The sequence below is a fragment of the Hippopotamus amphibius genome, chromosome X, assembly GCF_030028045.1.
Source record: "Hippopotamus amphibius kiboko isolate mHipAmp2 chromosome X, mHipAmp2.hap2, whole genome shotgun sequence".
Classification (NCBI taxonomy): Eukaryota; Metazoa; Chordata; class Mammalia; order Artiodactyla; family Hippopotamidae; genus Hippopotamus; species Hippopotamus amphibius.
The window spans coordinates 122,944,107-122,965,514 of NC_080203.1; the positions used below are offsets into that span (position 1 = coordinate 122,944,107).

At 44.4% G+C, this 21,408-nt stretch overlaps 2 protein-coding genes and 2 pseudogenes across 5 annotated transcripts in view; 3 read left to right on the forward strand and 1 right to left on the reverse strand.

Annotated features, from left to right (window-relative positions):
* Nucleotides 1–14,373, reverse strand: part of SYAP1 (synapse associated protein 1) — a 30,414-nt gene extending 16,041 nt beyond the window's left edge. Inside the window, exons 1-4 of the mRNA XM_057718088.1 lie at nucleotides 14,059–14,373; nucleotides 7,847–7,965; nucleotides 6,973–7,039; nucleotides 79–152 (exon numbers count right to left, since the gene is read on the reverse strand). Of these exons, the coding sequence (XP_057574071.1) occupies nucleotides 79–152; nucleotides 6,973–7,039; nucleotides 7,847–7,965; nucleotides 14,059–14,251 (453 nt within the window). The 5' untranslated portion in view covers nucleotides 14,252–14,373. The remainder of the gene's footprint in view (nucleotides 1–78; nucleotides 153–6,972; nucleotides 7,040–7,846; nucleotides 7,966–14,058) is intronic.
* LOC130841732 (small integral membrane protein 10-like protein 2A) lies at nucleotides 2,161–2,375 on the forward strand (annotated as a pseudogene).
* On the forward strand, nucleotides 2,433–3,232 carry LOC130842201 (protein FAM220A-like; annotated as a pseudogene).
* Nucleotides 14,374–14,579: 206 nt separating the features above from the next.
* The window catches only part of CTPS2 (CTP synthase 2), a 121,137-nt gene continuing 114,308 nt past the window's right edge, over nucleotides 14,580–21,408 (forward strand). The window contains exon 1 of one of the 4 annotated variants that reach the window (XM_057718982.1): nucleotides 14,580–14,748. The gene's annotated coding sequence lies outside the window, so the exon portion shown is untranslated. Of the gene's footprint in view, nucleotides 14,749–20,971; nucleotides 21,155–21,176; nucleotides 21,375–21,408 lie in introns of those variants that run through there. The other 3 variants (XM_057718981.1, XM_057718984.1, XM_057718983.1) reach the window with 3 other exon arrangements.

The following is a 21,408-nucleotide window of genomic DNA, read 5'->3' on the forward strand; positions in this document are numbered from 1 at the left end:
AGAAGAAACACATTCTGCTAAGGATAAAGTCATGAGAGGAAGCCAGTACTTCTATACAGGGTATCACAAGATACTTACAGCTGAGAGGGCCAAGATTTGTTGTTGAATTGTTTCTTCATCATTACTATCAACCCAAGGTGGCACTGCTGCTTCTAAAAGGTTTTTAACCGCAAAGAAGAAAAAACAGGTTACAAGGGTTACACTCAGATCTGTGGATTGAAAGAACGAGAAAGTTTCCACATAACCATTTTAGCAATTTACTAAGTTCCAAATATAACCATTCATCATAATCCTCAGACTTTTTTTTATAATTATCTTTTTTTTATAAACTTATTTATTTTATTTATTTTATTGGCTGTGTTGGGTCTTCGTTGCTGCACACGGGCTTTCTCTAGTTGCTGCGAGCGGGAGCTACTCTTCATTGTGGTGCGCAGGCTCCTCATTGTAGTGCCTTCTCTTGTTGTGGAGCACGGGCCCTAGGCGCTTGGGCTTCAATAGTTGCGGCACATGGGCTCAGTAGTTGTGGCTCACGGGCTTAGTTGCTCTGTGGCACGTGGAATCTTCCCAGGGCAGGGTTTGAACCTGTGTCCCCTGCATTGGCAGGCAGATTCTTTACCACTGCGCCACCTAGGAAGTCCAATCCTTGGACTTAAAAGTATGAATCTTATGCACGTATGCATCTGGTAAAAAATTACTTGAATTATACAATGGAAAAATTGGACAATGCCTTGATCAAGTGACCAAAATCAACATCACTCACGGGGGAGAGATGGCCACGGTGGGCCTCCAGATGCGATATGCTGAGAAGGACATCATCATCTATGTAGTATTGTGGCCAAGAATGATTAACCTGAATCTAATCATGAGGAAATATCAGACAAAGCCCAAATGAGGAATGGTCTATTTAAAAAAAGGAGGGGGGAAGAGTATTCTTCAAAAACATTAATGTCATAAAAGACCAAGAAAGGCTGTGGAAATGTTCCAGATCATACGAGGTTAAGAGACATGACAAAAAGTACAGTAGTGTACCCAGGACTGGATGCTGTATTGAGGGGGAAAACGTATGAAGGACATTACTGGGTCAAGTGACAAAATCAGACTATGAACATTCTATCAGTGTTAAATTTCCTAAAGCTGGTAACTGTACCATTGGTGATTGTGTAAGAGAATACCCCTAATTCTTAGGAAATGCACATTAAATGGAAAAGAAGAAAAAGACACGCAGAGTGAGGGAGAGGACGTAAATGATAAGGCAAAGGGACTATAACTTTCACAGTCTAGGTGGAGGGTGTACGGGTATTCTCTGTACTACTTTTATTGTAATTTTTCTGTAAATGGAGATTATTTCCAAATAAAAAGCCTTTATAAAAAGTTACTGTACTTGATTCATGACAAAAGGGGATAAGGAGGTTGCAAGATAAGGGCTTAGGAACTGAGAAAAGGGTTGTTAGGAGTGAAAGTAAGTGAAAAAAGAAACGGGCAAATTGGAGGCAGTAAACAAAAGGCCTGGGATCAAATCCGCCATTAAGTCTTCAGGAGCAAAGAGCTGGGGATGCGAAGACGATGAACACCCAGCCTGCTCGCAAGAAAGAGATGACTACAGCTCAGCAGGAGTGTGATGCCAGACGACAAACAGCAACCCCCTGGACAGGTGAGTCCCATAGGGTTTTTGTGGTGACCTGGGAGTCTCAGGGCCTGCTGGGCAGGTGTGTGTGTGTGTGTGCACGTGCGTGTGCGTGCAGGACATTCAGAGGGAGCAGCAAGCATAAAAGAGTGGGGACAAAACTAACAAGGGCCCAGCTCATCTGAGCAGCTCTTCTGTCTGAGCCTGGAGCAAGGCAGGAGGGCAAGAGGGCAAGGCTAAGGCTGTGGAGGTGCGTGGTCAGGACAGAAGACAGACACACAGAGGGTCCTCGTATTTTTGCAGAAATAGTGCCTTTTACTACTATCCTTCAAAAGTTAAACGCGCGGCTCTCGGAGGCGCTTCCCTGAGCGTGACGCGCGGACTGCCCTCTCCGCGGCCCGCCGGCCTCGCTGCCGCCTCCTTCGCTCCGTCAGCGCGGGGCCAGCGGCCGGGGCGGAGGCCCGGGGGCGTCGCGGCGCCAGGAGGGAGGGCGGGCTTCGGAGCGCCGGGCGGCGCGCGGGCGGGCGGCGGTCCATATGGCCGCGGCTCTGTCGGGCCTGGCTGTCCAGCTGTCCGGCTGTCGCGCTCGGCCGCCGCCTGCTCCTATGGGGTCTTCTGCAAGGGGCTGACCCGCACGCTGCTCATCTTCTTCGACCCGGCCTGGCGGTTGCGCATCAACTTCCCCTACCTCTACATCGTGGCTTCCACGATGCTCAACGTCCGCGTGCAGGTTCACATTGAGATCCATTGAAGGCCTTCCGCGGACTGACGGGCGTGTCCTGGGGCTCAGGGTGTGAGAGCGCACAGCATGAGGGACGGCGGGGGCCGTCTCAGCACCCGCCTCGCGGAAGAGAAGGGAACGGGCAACGACTGGGACGGACTGCTGTGCAGAGAATTGTTGTGTGAGAGAAGGCGGGAGGAGAGCCCTTGCCCACCAGCTGTCACCTCCAGGGTGAATAAGCTTGTGGGTGATGCACATGGAAATTCACAAAACGAGGAGTTATCGCTGGAAATGAAAAATGATCAGAGTGAGGTCAGCCTCTTGCTTCACGATGGCAACAAAGTGCTTCCATATTTGCAAGAATCAATATGGAGAAATTCAGCTTCAGCGGCTGCTCAGAGTGGGACTGTGGGTCTGCTCTTTGCTCCCGCAGGAGAGCGTTTTGCTGGGGTGTCCTGTGCGTCGGGGAAACTCGGGGGAGGGACTGGCGGGGAGGAGGGCCCAGGGCCACTGACAGCCACGGAGGATGGAGCCAGAAAGGAGAGCCTTAGGGGTCAGGACTACCATGCCGTCAGAAATGGTCAGAAATGGGGATTTCTGAGGATGAACCACCAAGTGCTCTTCCGGAGAAGCTGGACTCTGCGTTGGATCCCTCTTGCCTGCGTTCCATCCTGTCTACACTGCTGCACGCCCATCCCCAAATATTCTTGAATGATGAGACAAAATGTGTTCTCCCTGGCCATTCAAAGCCCATGTTTTCAGAGCAAAGAGTAGAATACAAGAAAATGCTTTCACATGTAAAAAGTATGTCAGATGACCTGCAGATAACACTGGCGTTACTGGCTCTACATGCTTCTGAATTAGCAGATCTGTTATGCCGTAGTTAAGGTACAGGCAGAACAATAAAAATAGTGAGATTAATTTTAAAAGTTGTCCTAAAATGATTTCTTTTGCATTAAGTCTGGATGCACATGGTGCAGCCCTGAAGCTCCTGCTTTGGTTTGTACGACCAGACAGACTTTAAAGTCAGTGGAATTGAAAGCTGGTCGATACAGAAGGAAATTTTTGAGTTTTAAATTGTGCTCGAAAGACATTCAGGGTTGGGAAGCCATGTCAAGGAGAATATTGATACATCCCACATAAACAGCAGATTAGAATTGAAAGATTTAACAGGAAGGTTTTAATTTACCTTCAACATCCATCCTAAAGGGCTACTGTCCCAGATATGGTCTCTCCAGATTGTCTCTGACCATCTAATGGAAGTAGATATTTGTAAAATCAACCCTGCTGTGCTTGCTCTGAGTCAGGCTGGGTTGTTGATAAGCTGTTACCACTTCTGCATTTTGTAGAATAATTTGAGCAAAATCTAATTTCTTTTCTCACATCCCTCTCCTTCCACTTGACATGCAATTTAAATGGAGGCCCTATGGTGAAAGTTGCAATATTAACCTTACCTTTAGATAACCTTTTCTCAAACTAGGAACCCTAGCAGTGTTACTCAGAATAAAAAATGAGCTTGAGCCTATCTGCTCCAGGGGCTCAGTTATAGAAAGAAATCAAGTGTTTCCCTTAGAGCAGGTTTCCAGTTTCTAGGAGTCAAGGTATCTCTTACAGTAAGGGTTTTTTTTTCTAAGATAAATCATTTTGTTGTGTGTCAATAACTTTGATAAAAGACACATGAAGTTGTATATTTTTAAGGAGTCCCAAAGTAAGGCTTAACCGTTTTCAGAATTATCGATTGCATCTATCAGTTTCTCTTGTGTGCTAAGTTACTATGCTGTATGCTATTTTAGTGTTTTGGGGAAATGAAAAATAAAACCTGTTGGTTAGTGTAAAAAAAAAAAAGTTAAATGGAAGAGATATCCTATTGGGTACCAACTGATGGAAAAGGTATCTGTATGTATGGATGGATAGATGGATGGACCCATGGACAGACATCAGGTTCATTCTTTGGCTCATCCTAAACAAGCAAATGGTGGTAATTATAATTCAAATCCTGTTAATTATAAGATAAAATCAACATATTCTCATACTTTTTAAAAAGTTAGGGTAAAGCCCCTTCAAAACTTTTTTCTTACACTGTTTAACATTTTGGCCTCCATTTTAAGTCTATTCACCTTGGGCAGCCCCTCCTCATGCCACTTATGCTAGAATAATGAGGTCCTGCCAAGGCCCAAGCTACTGGTATGGATGAAACACCCCCACCTCCCCATTCCTCTAAGATGGCTCTTTTCAGGGTGACCAATAACCCCCTGGTTGTCCAACCCCATGGATACTTCTTAGTTCTTTGCTCTCCAGGCCAGTTTCCTTACCTGGAAAATGGAGGTAACAGGAAGTACTTCAGGGAGTTACTATGGTCGCTAAGTGAAGAGATGCATGTGCATCTCATGGTCACTGTAAATGGACCTCACCTGACTTCACTTTCCTTGCCATTCTTTCCTCTCTGTGCTTCCATTGCTTCTCTCTCCTAGCTGTTCTCTCAAGTAAATGGGCACTGGTTTTTACAGCAGATATGTTTCATTACTTACTAGCTGAGCAACCTTCAGCAAATGACAACCCTGCTGATCATTCCTTTTAGTAAAGGAGATGTTATATATAAAGTGTCCAGCAGGCTCTCAGAAACTGCCGATTTCTTTCATTCCACCCCCCCACCCCCACCCCGCAACGCTGTAGATCTCTACTCAGCACTCTCCATTGAGGAGCTCACCTACTCGCATGGTTTTCACATGACTATTGACTAACAATCTGCATCAGCAGACAGAATTCTCCTCCACGCTTCAAACAAGACTAAACTGCTGCTGAACCCCATTCCATTAATTTAAAGCAGTGCTGACCAACAGAACTTTCTGCAGTGATGGAAATGCTCTATATCTGCACTGTCCAATATGGAAGCCACTTGCCCTTTGTGGTGACTGGGCACTTAAAATATGGCTAGTGTGACCAAGGAACGGCTTTTCCCAATATACCGCCTTTGTTCCCTTCCTTGACTTTGTACGTGTCTCTCTCACCAGATATCTAATAAGCACCTCAAGCAATTCCATTCCTGGGTATATATTTGAAAAAAACAAAAACACTAATTCAAAAAGATACATGCACCCCTATGTTCATAGCAGCACTATTTACAATAGTCAAGACATAGAAGCAACCTAAGTTGTCCATCGACAGATGAATGGATAAAGAAGATGTGGTGTATATACATATGTATATATATGTGTACACACACACACACACACACACACAATGGAATACTAACCAGCCATAAAGAATGAAAATTTACCGTTTGCAGCAACATGGATGGACATGGAGGGCATTATGCTGAGTGAAATAAGTCAGACAGAGAAAGACAAACACTGTATGATATCACTTATATGTGGAATCTAAAAATTACAACAAACTAGTGAATATAACAAAAAAGAAGCAGACAGATATAGAGAACAAACTAGTGGTTACCAGTGGGGGGGGGGCAATATAGGAGAAGGGGGTAAAAAACAGCTAATTATGGGATTACACAAAATCATGTGTGTGAAACTTTTGAAAATTGTAAAGCACCAAAGAATTTAAAGAACCTTTCATTCCATGAAAAAAAAAAGTGAATCTGCCTCCAAACCGTTCACCCCCACTCCCTCCACAGTTCCCATCTCAGAGGCACCAACTAGCTCCAATACCAAGTCCATGAGCCAGGGTCAGCTTTACTGCTCCCCACAAAGCAGCTCTTTGGGACAAATAAACTACTGCTCACCTGTACAGTAGTTTATTTGTCCCAAAGAGCTGCTTCCCACTTTTGAGTACCTAGGGGCAACAATATCTGACTTGGGAACTCACCACAGGACTAACTAGTTCTTTTTGAATTTGTGGTACTGCTCAAACCAACCAAAGTATTTTACACTACTTTTGCCACATTCAAAGACATGAGGCCAGTTTTGTGTCTGAGCACCACCAAAAAGTAAAAGCAGGCATTTTGAGATTGCAACCGCAAACATTTAAAAAAGCATTTGTCAGTAAAGAAGTGTATTGAGTAAGTTCCCAAACTTCCTGTGACTTTTCACGGCCCTCTGTTACTTCCCTGGAAAGCTCTTTCGTTTTTCTTTCTGACCAGGATGGGAAGCGAGCCAACATTTGCTAAGTGCCTATTAGGTGTACATCAGACACTGTGCTGGATATGTGATAAAGTGAGAAATGAAAGCTTACTCTCCTTCAGAGCCAGCTCCCCAGAAGGGCTACCTCACCCACCATCCTAGCCGCCGGGAACAATTTTCCTCCTTCCTTTAAACCCTGAGGTTTATAGGTTTGTCCCCACTAGTCTTTGTGCTACCTGAAGGATGGGGGCCTAACTTAGACATTTTTGTATTCTCAGAGCCTTAGCGATGTGTCTAGCACATAACCGGTGTTCAGTAAAATTTGGCAGGTGAGTAAGTCATGTATAAACCTATACCAGGCACTTCCCTGGTGGTCCAGTGGTTAAGACTCTGCGCTTCCAATGCAAGGGGCGCAGGTTTGATCCCTGGTCAGGGAACTAAGATCCCACATGCCACGCAGCCAATAAATAAATAAATTAATTAATTAATTAAAAAAAAAAAAGAAAAAAAAGAAAAAAACAAACCAAAAAAACCCCAAACCTATACCATACCTGATTTTTTGGTATGCTGCTCCTCAACAAATTTTTTCTGTTCCTTCTGAAAATCTCCTATAATTGTCTGTTAAAAAATACATATAGTTACATTACTTTTAAAAGTGTATTATTGGATAAGAATTACATTCAAGATTTGTGAAGTCTATTTGAGACATTTTATTCACTTTCTTCAAATAAAGAGAGTAAAAAAGTGATACTTCTTCCCTTCTCCAATAAGAGGGGATCTTCAACATTTTTGATCTCTAACTGTTCAACTGCCTTTATGACAGATGATCTTTTCAAATGCAAAAATAAAATGAGTTTAAAACTGAATTTTTGTGTCATTCCATAAAACAATAAAAGACAGGTCAAATCTCATTCTAACAAATAGTACACACAATGAAAAATCTAAATAACAAGCTATCTAAAGTTTAATTGATGACCTCCTCAAATAGTTACTAACATAAATGAAATGCCCTAGGCCTGTACCCTACCACTGCAAAAAATGAACAAACTCACTCCCTAGTCTTAAAAGGGTTGTTTCTACTGGTCTAGGACTTTTAAAACTTACCTGAATGATGCAAAGGCATAAATGCATTCTGAAATGGTTATAGTTGAAAACGAAACTCACAATATGAAAAGCTTAGTATTACCCCAAAGTACCAATGTATTTTAGAATATATTAAAATAAAAACAAAGGTTATTTAAATTAGGTAACTTATAGCTACTTACTATACAAAAGGAGAGAAAAAAACCCTAGGAATCTCAACAACATTTTTATCAGAATATGATATCCTACTTGGATAAATAAATTTCATAAGAAGAAGGGACGACTATATTAGCTGCTAATGAATTTCACAAACTTCTATTTCCAAAAGATATTTAAATGTACCTTATCAATGATGTCATCTATCTTTCCTTCTTCTACTGATTTCTTTATTGTTTGTGCTGTTTCAGCAACTGATTCAGTTATCTTTTTTGTAGCAGCACTTGCAAAGTTAAATAGATAGTCTGTAAAGAATAAAAAAGAGTCTGTGCTCCATTCAAGTACAATGGTTATTGTATTTGTGATTTCTCCCTTAATGAGTGCTTGTAAGACTCTTAAACCATAGGGCATGTGCCTTGTTAATTAGGACTTGAAATAGGGAGTGAAAAGCACCGACAGTACTCCACTTTCTCAAGTGGACAGGCCATACACACTGGGCCTTTAATTCATTGCTTTCAAAGACTGTTAGCATACTCCCCAGTTCACCCCAGTAGCTGTTTCAAACTTATCTTACCCTTCTCCAGTCTCTAGTTCTAACTTATCTCAGCAAGTAATCACCCCTCCTACTTTACAGTGAGATCAAGGCTCCTTTTTACTTTCTTTCCTTTCTAGACCCAAAGTATCCCATCTTTATTTTCTCCTTCCCTCTTGTTCAAAAAAGAAGAAAAAAAGCCCCCCCTCTCCTAGATTAACTCATCCCATGATAAATCTGGGGGAGTTTTTAATAAATAGAAATCTGGGCAAGCCCTAATATAAATCCTCTTCACTAATAATAATGAGCAAATATTAGAACGAAATTCAAACTGGAACATACGAAGTTCACAACACAAAAGGAAAACACAAAATTAACTTTTCTAAAGACCTGAAAAGACATTTGTATCAAGGCTCTTTCTGCACTATGATATAAAGGCATATTTGTAGACAAATATCATTTCAAAGTCCACATTCTACAGAATCTGAGCTGCAGGAAGCAACCTCAGGCAGGTCGTAGTGGGGGATGCTCTCAGGCAACTGGCCTGCAAATCTCATCTCTCAGTAAATGCTCCGTAAGTTAGGGTAGGCTTGCCTCTGTCACTTGCACCTGCTGAGGGGGCAGGTGGGCTGACTCACAACACTCAGGCAGGGAGGAGACCGCACTAAGAACGGTGCAGGGAGCCCGGCACACCTGATTAAATGCGTGGTACCACAGAAAATCAGGAGACTTGTATTGCTACCTGGGAGCAGAAGTACTATCTCCTGATCTGAAGGACCATCTCTCCCACTAACCACCTCCTTTAGCATTAAACAGTCTCCTTTCTCCCACTGCTTCCGGGGGCGTTCATCTGTTCCGGGTATCAACACCGACTGGGACTATCTCAGGACGCTCCTTGTCTCTGGTCTCATTCCCGCCATCCTCCTCCTCCTATCCTACGTTCAGTTCACAAGAAATTCTTGAGTATCTCCAAGGAGACCCCAAATATGTTATTCCTTGGTTCGAAACACTTATCGGTCCTCCCTTTACCCAGCTAACTCTACAGGTCCTGTGAGCTTCTGCTTACGCATCACTTCTCAGGAAATGGTACCCAGTTCCTTGGCCAGGGTAGGTGTCCCAAGAGGTGTTCCCTCGATACCTGTGTTGCCAGATCAACAATATCCATGACACTCTATCCATTACACGGTGAATGTGTCCTCCCAGCTAGACTGAAGACCCATCCTAAGCCCCACTGAGGCAGGGACCGAGGCTGTCTGGTTCACCAGTGTATCCCCAGTGACCAGTAAGTACTTGCTGAATGCATGCATGGGGAGTGACATAAATGCTGAGCTGTAGGGAGATCCCTGATCTCCCTTTGGTTATGACTAGCCTATTCACCTAGAGGGGTATGATAAAATGGGTCGACAGCCACACTACTTTGTAAAAATATTCTCTGCAGATAGACAAATCCAAACTTCTAAAAGAGCAGGGTTCCCTTTAAGATTTTCTCAACCTTTTGAATTAGATTCATTTTTTGTTGTGGTGGTTGTTGTTTTGTTTTTGGCCATGACGCAAGTCTTGTGGGATCTTAGCTCCCTGACCAGGGATCAGACCTGGGCCCCCTGCAGTAGAAGCACCGAGTCCTAACCACCGGACCACCAGGGAATTCCTGAGAAAGCACAGTTCTTGCCCTCAAGGGACGTCCATTTCTAAACAAACAAACCAACAAAAAAGGATTCAAAGACAAGAGGAGCAAGATTATTCATTAAATAGAAGGGAGGGATGCCTCCCAAGAGTAATTAGACAGTAGCCTGGATTCCGAGGACAGAGGGAGTGGGAAGTGGGAGAGCAGGACAAGAGATTCTCAAGTAAGACACTCATAAAGACAAGAAGTCTGTAATTGTGCAGAGATCTGCTGACACCAAGTTAAAGACAGTTTTATTAAGTGGTTAGAAAAATTGAGACACAGATAAGAGTTAACAGGAAGTAACAGGAGTACAATGTCCACTTCAGGGACTTAGGCACAAGGAGAGGGTCTGAACTGAAGTGGCAACCAAAGAAAAGCGAGTCTAAGTAAAACGTCTGCGAGTGAGTAGATGCAGCAACTTGATGGAAGGAGGGGGCAGATCGCTAACATTTTACCTTCATCTTCATCATGTAACAACCCTCCCAGGAGGGGAGTTTTATTTTATAAAAAGGAAGGAAGAGTGGGTATAATCAGCCTGGTTTACAGATAGGGAAGCCAAGGCACACAGAGGATAACTGATTTGTCCATGAAGGTGGGGCAGACCCTGCTGACTGCCTAGCCAATAGCCTATCCCCTACCTCCTTGCCAAAGAAACCCCAATTTTGATGGGCGGTGGGGGTGGTCTTGGTGACCCCTGACACAAACAACAAAGGTCGTCTCTGTTTAAGCCTGTTTGCTGGACGTACTGCAATTTGCAAATGACATCACAATAAAGACAATAAGTAGTACAGGGAACTCAAACACAGGCTACTGCCTCTAAATGGCAAACCGGTGCCCCAGTCCCACACTGCTTCAGGTCAGATGAGCACATGACAAGGGCTTGCACAACTGAATGGATGATAAAGGTAAAGAAAAGCGGGAAGGTTCTCAAAGGTCAGAAAAAGTGTAAATTTATCAGAGCAAAGAGAGGAAGGCAGAGTTTAAGCCTTGCTGCTAGAATAGGAAAATAATAAATGGATAGTGGTTTTTAAGGCAGCTTTAGAAAATTAATATTCTTCTGAAGAGGCTGGTTAATTTTTCAAAAATACTATATTTCACACAATTTTAGAATCTGCGTGTTGGAAGGGACTTTAGCGCTAAACTTATTCAACCTCCTCTCCAGGTAGCCCCACTTCTAGGGATGGGGAGCACATGACTTCAAGGGCAGACAATTACTACTGTTATCCATCTCTAGTTAGAAAATCCTTTTCACATCCCTTGTCATTTCTACCTCTCACACTTAGATCTGTCCTCTTAAGCAACATAAAATGACTTCTTTTCTACTAAAAAACCTTTCAAAATTTTGAGCGATGCCCCTAAAGTTTCTTTTTGAAGCTAAAATCCCCTGTTCTTTTTAGTATTGTCCACAAGCCATGGGATCCAAGTGCTTGACCATCTGCACTGCCCTCCTCCGTGGGAAACCTGGGTTTGCCATCAGAACTGAACTGGGTATTTTACTTCTATATCACAGTAGACATATTTTTTCCTACATGCAAACTAACTTTTGGAGTCCTTAGTTGTACATTAAACAAGTTAGGCATCTAGAACTTGAAATGCACTTTCCCTACAGAAAAAGGGGATGGTCTCATTAACACAGTTCTACTGCAAATACTAATAGCATTTTTCAAAGGAGAAGGAAGAGGAGGTGGCCCTTCCTCTATTCCTGGGCAGGGACTGGCCTTAGGGACAGTTTTCAAAAAGCCAAAGCTCATCTCTGGCCATCCTCCCACTTATTTAAACTGTGCAAATGACTCAGATATTACACTCTCAGAGGTATGGGTTTGTTGTTTTAAAGAAAAAGTATAGATAATTTGACTTTAACAAAAACCAACTAACCAACCAATCTGTGCTGAAGAAGTTACTCTGGGGTATGAGGCTTTGGGAGGTAGGGAGAAGCTCTTCAGTGAGTTTCCTAATACACTGCCCTCCTTCTGTGAGCACAGCAAGTCCTAAGTTCATCAGGAGGGAGAGCCAAGGATAGGAAAGTTTAATTTTGGGTGAGGGAGTGGAATATAGGCATGGGTGTCCACCACTCCTAATTGGTGTCCAATTTATAAAGTTGCTTACATGTAAATAGAAATACATCACCGTGAACCAGAAGTATTTAAGCTCCAATCTTGAAGGGAGGCACTCAACAAAAGTTTACAGAACAAATTGGGCCCCAGGAGATTCCATGTAGATTTTAAAAGGCCAAAGAAATAAACCTACTCAGTGGGAGTCAGGCACAGAGATGTTTAACTTCAGTTTTCAAAACAGAGATGGGTCTTTTTAAAGAATGTACCTCTTAGGATCACTATGCAGAAATAAAAAATATTTGATCATCTCTTGTCTTTTTGAGGGGTTCTGTACAAACCAGGACCTTTACATCTTTTTAAAATCAAATAAATTTTGAGCCAAGAGAGCTCTGATTTCTTTGGAAACTTTGCATTCACAACGTGTGTGCGGGCGGGGAAAGTACTTCTACCTAACCTTAGCCTGCCCAACCTCAAGAGAGTCTGGTGAGGGGGACTTCCCTGGTGGTCCAGTGGCTAAGACTCCGTGTTCCCCGGGTTCGATCCCTGGTCAGGGAACTAGATCCCGCATGCGGCAACTAAAAGATCTCACGTGCCGCAACTAACCCCTGGCGCAAAATAAATTATATATATATATACACACATATATATATGCATAAAGAGAAAGTCTGGTGAGGAAAGAAAGAGATAGCAGTGTTAAGCTCCAAAGTAGACATCCATATTGAAAACATACGTATTAAAAAAATATTCGGGGGTCTTTATTACTAAATATAAACATGAGGTTTCAATAAAGCCGTAAGTTTTAAGAAGCCACTCTGATACTCCTCTGAAGATAAACGAAAATGATTCTCCATGTTCTATGAAATCAAGGAAACAACCATACCCGGTTTTTCTAAGGTAGTCCCACTTTTATTCATCCCAGCTACCCAACATAGCCTCTCCGCTCTAATCAAATTCATCTCCTCACATCTCTCGAATATTCCAAGCTCGTTTCTCCCCAGTTTTCCACACAAGAAATAGTTGTTTCCTCTTTAGTGATTTCATCGCATAGCACTTTGTTTTATTTCCCTTGTGCACTGTTTGGAGGCTTGGGGCTGAGATTGTGTACCGCCACGATTTGAGATTCTGCCTGTTCTCCCTGCCTCTCCACACCACAGTGAACTTTTTGAACGTTAGAGCCTTTCTTACTCAAGTATGTGTTTCTCCACTCTCAGGCTCCAGCCTGCCCTATGCTCTTGCCTTTTAGTATCTTGAAGTAAATTCTTGAAGATTGCTTGCTAAATTTAATATCTCTCACTTGTAGTGTTGTCTGCTTTAGGGCCACCATCTTAAAGACGTTTTCTTTGACTATTTAAGCCTGCCAAGGTTTCTCCAGAAGCAGAATTCCTACAGTATGTGTTTATTTTGCACGCCCATGACTTATTCCCTCCTCCCCAACTAGACTGTCAGCTGGGAAAGAGCTTGGGTTTTGAAATGAGACAGCCCCAGGTTCAAATTTCACTTCTACCATTTACTATCAGCGTGGGTAACTTTGGGCGGCTAACTGCGCTCGTTCTCCCAACTCACTGGGGTGTTTAACCAGATGAATCATTCACAAAACATCTAGTGCTGAAACTTGCAACACAGACAATAATTGGCAACTCCTTTCCCGCCTTAAGGGAAAAGGTCCCAATGCACCTAAAAGGACATGAGCTTGCCTACCACAGGCCTTTAGTAACTCTTCCTCAATTTACTTGGGACGACGCATTCTGATCCAAGGGCAAAAAGGCACTCGAGCTCCTCAACGTCCCCTGTCCTCTGGGTGGGAGGCGGTGGAGATGAAAGTTGGTGAGTTGAACAAAAAAGATTCCGTATCCACCCTAAAGACGTCGAGCTCCACTGCTCTACTGCGGCCCCGCTCCCTATGTTGACACACTGCAGAGTGACATGTCACTAGGAGCTTCTGGAACAGGATTTGACTGCTAGACGAGGCTTCGGCCTTGCCCAGATCCTCATCAACCTCTCTTCCCGAGAGGACCAACCGACAGACACACCTTCCTCTCGCCACCCCACACCCCCGACCATCGGCGGCCCACGCCCAGGGGCGGCAGAAGGTGGGATGCCGGCGCTCTCCGAAACTCTGTGGTCCCGGGGGCCGGGGGAGACTCACTGCCGAGGCCTTTGGCCTGGTGAAGGAGCTCCTGGTCCCCGGCTAGCTGTGGCTCCCCCTCCGCTGACTCCGCCACCGCCTCGGAGCGCTGCTCGGGTGGAGCATCTCCCTTGGGCTGTCCGTCTCCCGGGGACTGCCGGCCACCCGCCGCCGGCTGCTCCAAGCCAAACCAACTGCTCAAACCCCGGAACATCCCGCCCGCGGGGCCGCCACCGCGGTCGGGGTCACCGGAGACCCTCGCAAGTGCAGGCTGCTCCCGATTCCACAAGGCGCGTCACCCAGCGCGAGAGCCGGAAGTGCGACCGGGGAGCAGCCGGTGTGTCCGTCGCCCCGCCTCCACGGCGACTCCGCCGCCGGCCGCGTCGGCGTCACTTCCGGACAAAGGCCCCGCCCTCCCCACTGACTGCTTATTTCGTAACTCGATGACGCGCGTGGAAACAGGACAAAGGGTTTTCCGCACGTAGCCTGGTCCCGCCCCCTTTCCTCTTCCCCGGGCTGTGTAGTTTCCTGATCTAGGCGAGTGAACGGCGTCTTTGTCACTTTAAGCAGCTTGGCTAGTGGTTTAGCCTCGTCTTTTCAGGTTCAGCTGGGTCGGCCCCGCGGAAATGGATGTTTTTAACCTCCTCCTGAGTCACATCAAAACTAGCCCAGGGCCTCTATGTCCACCTGCCAATTTCCAGGGAATACAAGGTACGGAGGAAACTATTTAAAGACACCACGGGATACAGGGAGGGAAATCTACGCTGTAAGAAACCACAGGCAGACGACCTTGTTTCTTCAAATAAATTGCAAGGAAGCGGGGAAGGGGAATCTATAGATTAAAAACGACTTAAGAGACAACCTATGGCAACTTGTCAATTTTATTTAGATCCTCAAACAAACACAGTGGGGAAAAATTTTTGACTTTTATAAGAATTGGAAATTTGGGCACTGGATAGTTCATGAGATTAAGAAATTAAGCTTAAAAATTTTAATTGTGGTAGATAAACATAAAATTTACCACCTTAATCATTTTTAAGTGTACAGTTAAGTAGTATTAAGTACATTCACGTTTTTGTGGAAGCAATCTCCACAATTCTTTTCCTGTTGCGAAACTGAAATTGTGTACCCACTAAACAATTCCCCCGTTCTCTCTTTCCCCTGGTCCCTGGCAACCAAGCCGCTTTCTGTTTCTATGACTTTTGACTACTCCAGGAACCTCATATAAGTGGAAACACACCACATTTGTCTTTTTGTGACTGGTTTATTTCATTGAGCAAATGTCCTTGAGGTTCATCCGTGTTGTAGCATGTGTTAGAATTTCCTTAAAATTCTGCCTTAAAAAGGCTACTTTGAATACACTTTGACATAAATTGTAGAAATATTTTTTTGGATCTGTCTCTTAAGGCAAAGGAAACAAAACTAAAAACAAACAAATGGCACCTAATTAAACTGAAAAGCTTTTGCACAGCAAAGAAAACCATTCACAAAATGAAAAAGACAACGTACTGAATGGGAGAATATATTTGCAAAGGATATGACTGATAAGGGGTTAATATCCAAAATACAAAAAAAGCTCATACAACTCAATATCAAAAAAACCCCAACCATTTTGCCAAAAAATGGGCAAAAGACCTGAATAGACATTTTTCCAAAGAAGTCATACAGATGGCCAACAGGCACATGAAAAGATGCTCAACATCACTAATCATCAGAGAAATGCAAATCAGAACCACAATATCACCTCACACCTGTCAGATTGGTTATCATCAAAATGACCACAAATAACAATGCTGGTGAGGATGTGGAGAAAAGGGAACCCATGTACACTGTTGGTGGGGAGGTAGATTGGTGCAGCCACTGTGGACAACAGTATGGAGGTTCCTCAAAAAACTAAAAATAGAACTATCATATGATCCAGCAATTCCTCTCCTGGGTATATATCCAAAGAAAATGAAAACTAATTTGAAAAGATACATGCACCCCAATGTTCATAGCAGCATTATTTACAATTGCCAAGATATGGAAGCAACCTAAGACCAATGGATAAAGATGTATATACATATATATATATATATATATATATATATATACACACACATGCACACAACAGAATACTACTCAGCCATAAAAAAAGAATGAAATTTTGCCATTTGAACAACATGGTTGGAACTGCAGGGTATTATGCTTAGTGAAATAAATCAGACAGAGAAAAACAAATACTGTATGTCATCACTTACATGTGAAATCTAAAAAATAAAACAAACTAGTGAATATAACAACAAAAAAAGGCTATCTTAAAAAAGGTTGATCAGTATTCCATTGTCTGTATATTCCACATTTTGTTTACCCATTCATGTGTGATGGACATAGGAATTATTAATTTTTAAATTGTAATTTTTTAAAATAAATAAATAAATTTATTTATTTATTATTGGCTGCGTTGGGTCTTCATTGCTCCACGTGTGCTTTCTCTAGTTGCAGAGAGTGGGGGCTACTTTTTGTTGTGGTGCATGGCTTCTCATTGTGGTGGCTTCTGTTGTTGCAGAGCACGGGCTCTAGGCGCTTGGGCTTCAGTAGTTGTGGCACTCGGGCTCAGCAGTTGTGGCTCAAGGGCTTAGTTGCTCTGCGGCATGTGGGATCTTCCCGGACGAGGGATCGAACCTGTGTCCCCTGCATTGGCAGGTGGGTTCTTAACCACTGCGCCACCAGGGAAGTCGCTGTGGTATTTCTATTGTGTGTGTGTGTGTGTTCAAAAGAGTTCTTGGCTTTTAGAGAGTCATACTGAGATATTTACCAATGAAATAATAGGATGTCTGGCATCTGCTTCAAATTAATACAGGATGGGGGAGGACTTCCCTGGTGGTCCAGTGGTAAAGAATCCGTCCTGCAACCCAGGGGACACAGGTTGGATCCCTAGTCAGGGAACTAAGATGCCACATGCTGTGGGGCAACTAAGCCCTCGTGCCTCAACTAGAGAGCCTACGTGCTGCACGCTACAGTGCCCATGCTCCCTGAAGCCCTTGAGCCACAACTAGAGAAGAGAAAAAAAACCTGTGGGCCACAACTAGAGAGAAGCCTGTGCATCACAATGAAAGCTCCCACATGTTGCAACGAAGACCAGATGCAGCCAAAAAACAAACAAAAAACCAGGAGGGGAAATGTGTGGGGATACAGATTAAAAAAAAACCTGGCCATGGATTGATAATTGTTGAAGCTCAACTTTTAGGTTTGCTTGTCTACATATTTAACTTTTCCCACAATAACATGTAAACAAATGGACAACAACAACAACAAAAACTGGCCAAGTGAACAACACCCCCTTCAGAGGAAAGAGTTCATGAACGTATTTCCCAGTCAGTCTTAAGTATTATGTATTCCTCCTTCCCCCACCATCTTGAGAAGAGCAGCCTAGTTCCAGTGACCTGTGTGAGTATGTGGGGGACAGACTACAATTCTGATTTCCTTGCTCTGCAGTTTTCCAGCCTGAGGTGTATTTACAATTCTGCTTCAGGACTTTTTTTTTCTTTTAATTGGAGTATAGTTACTTTACACTGCTATGTCAGTTTCTGCTGTATAGCAAAGTGAGTAAGCCACACATGTACATATACCCTCTCTTCTTTGGATTACCTTCCCATTTAGGTCACCACAGAGCACTGAGTAGAGTTCCCTGTGCTATACAGTAAGCTCTCATTAGTTATCTATTTTATACATAGTATCAATAGTGTATATATGTCAATCCCAATCTCCCAAGTCATCCCACCCCACCGCCCATTTCCCCTTGGTATCCATACATTTGTTCTCTACGTCTGTCTCTATTTCTGCTTTGCAAATAAGATAATCTATACCATTTTTCTAGATTCCACATATATGTGCTAATAAGCAATATTTGTTTTTCTCTTTCTGACTTACTTCACTCTATATAACAGTCTCTAGGTTCATCCATGTCTCTGCAAATGACACAATTTCGTTTCTTTTTATGGCCGAGTAATATTCCATTGTATATATGTACCACATCTTCTTTATCCATTCCTCTGTTGAAGGACATTTAGGTTGCTTCCATGTCCTGGCTATTGTAAATAGTGCTACAGTGAACATTGGGGTGCATGTGTCTTTTTTGCATTATGGTGTTCTCTGGGTATATGCCCAGTAGTGGGATTGCTGGGTCATGCGCTAACTCTACTTTTAGTTTTTCAAGGAATCTCCATACTGTTCTCCATAGTATCTGTATCAATTTACATTCCTAGCAGCAGTGTAAGAGGGTGGTCCAGGACTTTAGCTTAACAGGCTCAACCTATTTTTTTTTTTTTTTGCAAACAGCTTTACCGAGATATAATTCACATACCATCCACATCTGTTGGAAGTGTACAATTCAATGGTTTCTGGTGTATTACAATATTAATTTTTAACTGTAAATACATATATATACGACATAAAACTTGCCATTTTAACCATTGTTAAGTGTATAATTCAGTGGCATTAATGACATTCCAATATGTTTTTAGAGTCTGGGTATTGATTAAGCTTTGAAAGTCAGGAGATATCTTACGGCCAGTGCCTTTCTAGGATTTATTCAGAACCTGAAAGTGGTCAACACTTTCCAGAAAAAGGATATTTGGTTCAAGGGTGATTGGAATGAGCCTGGAATTTCAGTCAGAAACCTAGGACGGGGTGCTAACTCCACTATCTAATGGGTGAGTAACCTTGACTTATTACTTGTCCTTTCCCCTTCAAGTTTCTTCACCTGTGAAAGGAATATAGCGCTTACCCTTCCGATAGCAGAGGTGGGGCCCATCCCTTTCAGCCTTACTTTTGCTCTATCTCCTCCCAAAACCATGATGAAGGCCAAGTTCCCCAGGGGACAGATGGTTTTACAATTGTCCTGAAGGTTAGACTTCTTCAAAACAGAAGATTATAGAAGAACACGAGGGACTCCCCTGGTGGTCCAGTGGTTGGGACTCGGAGCTCCCACTGCAGGGGTCATGAGTTTGAGCCCTAGTTGGGGAAGGGGAACTAAGATCCCACAAGCTGAGCTGCGCCGACCAAAAAGAAAAAAAAGAAAAAAAAAAAGGAAAACAAGGACGCGCGCCCTCAACTTAATGACAGACTTCTTTTTCTTTTTCATCTTTTTCTTTTTTTCCTCAATGCTATACAGGCCATGAATAACGCACCTGTTGAATGAGGACACACTCTGATCCCGCACAAATCAGTCCATCGGAACCCTGTTATCAAATTGGTTTTTCTTCTCAATATTTTTCCCATTTTGGATTAATGATACAATAGTTATCATAATCCCTTTGTATTCACAAAGTATCCTTCATCTGTTGACCTCGTAGATTAATAGAATAAGGATGAGGCCTTATACCCTGTGATGAGGAGTCTGGCTTTGGGGACAGACATTTTAGTCAGGGCATTTCACATCTCTAAGCCTCAGGTTCTTTACTATAAAAAGGGGATCTTAATAGCTGTCCTGGTTGTGAAAAGGAAATGAAGTACTGAAATGTGGAAGGAAGCCTTACATATGTGGCAGGTATTAAGTATTACCATCAATGTCAACCTGTTTCACAAGCATCCTTTCCACTGGGTCCTCTGGAAGACATTTCACAACAAAGCCCTTGTGCTTCCAGCTTTTTTACAAGGTGTTTCCTCCTTTAAAAATATATATTTCTTGGCCTCCATGGAGACTTGGGTCTCCCCTACCACTCCTGCTGAGTGGAGCTTCTGCTCATTTTCCCAGAAGTTGACATCACCATCCCCAGCTCCTTACTGGAGAAACTCCCTTTGGTTTTGAAACTCACTGAATTTTTTTTTTTTTTTTTGAAACTCACTGAATTTTGCCAGACATGCCTCTACCCTTCTTTGTTGCTGTCATCTACTAGCTTCGGGGTTGCTCCTCCACATTCACTGAAGACTTGGTTCCTTGGCCTCAACTGACTTCTCCAATTTCTGCCATCCTTCTGGGAGCCCTCAATGTCCCCCACAGTGGCCTGGTGGGCCCCAGACCCAATTCCAGTGATGCCCATTTCACTTGACTCTGTTCCAGGGTCAGACCCTAAACTGAATCATCTCCTGGAAATGCTTCCCTTTTGACACCCACACTGGTGACAGCTCCTCAGTTCCTTCATTCCCACAGGCCCTCATCTTTTGGTCCATCTCTTTTCTTTAGTCCAGTCTATCCACTCCCTTCTCCTCTCTCTTCCTTTCTTCTGGGGACTGGCCCCCTGGTGTGTCACTACCATCCCATTCTTTCAGTGCCCTTAACTTCCTCACTCTCATCCTTCTACTCTACTCAACCAGCAAACCCTGGTTTTATCACAATATCAATATTTATACACCGACCTATAGATATCTTGCACAACTATAGCTGGAGCTCATTACACGTTGGTTTCTAGACTCCACTGGGCCTTCAACGACGCTCTGCTCACTCGGCCCTCTAGTGACTCACCTGGTTATTCAAAATTTTCACCACTTTCGTAACCCTTCCATCTCACTCCAAACCCTCCTATTGTCCGTAGTTAGATCCTTTCTCCTTCCGTGGTTTATGTTCTTCCCTTCGCCTTAATAACCTCCTGTGTCCTTTCCTTGTACCAAGGCACCAACCATCCTCCAAATACTCTTTAAAAAGTCACTCGGCGAAGCCCTGATTGTCGTCCCCCTGCCTCTCGCATTTCAAATTTCTTAATTTGAATTTCTGCTACACACGAACTGTTCCAGGAACCTTATTGATTCCATCAGAGGTGTAGCCCTCCCCCCAGATTGTGGGCCCCTCAAAGGCCGGCATCCCGTCTGATCCTCGTCCTTTGCTCGGCGCTCCCGCAGTTGCTCTCCGTGACCGAGAGAAGCTTTCCGGCCCCGAGAGCGGGACGCGAGGACCGCAGCAGGGTCTGGGCGTGCCGAGGGTCGGGGCGCCGGGACCTGGCGTTCACCCGCGTGCCCGAGGTGCCGGTGCTCAGCGAGCCGCGGAGGGGAGGAGCAGTCCCCGAGCTGAGCCAGGCCTGGGGCCAAGTGCGTCCAGGGCGGAGGGTGACGGGAAGCCACCGGCGCCTGAGGAGTCACTTTTGGGGCGCTTGTTTCGGAGCGTTGCACAAACCCGGGTGCCAACCCCGAGCTCACCCGCGTGAGTCAGCGGGGCCCGCGGCGGCAGGGAGGTGGGCGAGAAGGGCGCCGCGCACCCCGAGGCCCGTGCGGGCGGCGGGAGGGACCCGGGGGCGACACGGGACACCCCCGGCGGCGGACCCCTCCCCAGCCCGACAGGTGAGCGCGGGCGGGCCTCGGGGCGGAGCCCGCCGGCCCTACCGGCCACCCGCCGCGCCACCGCCGCCGCCGTCGCCGCACAGGTAACCCCCCGCCCGGGCCTTCGCGCCGGGGCCG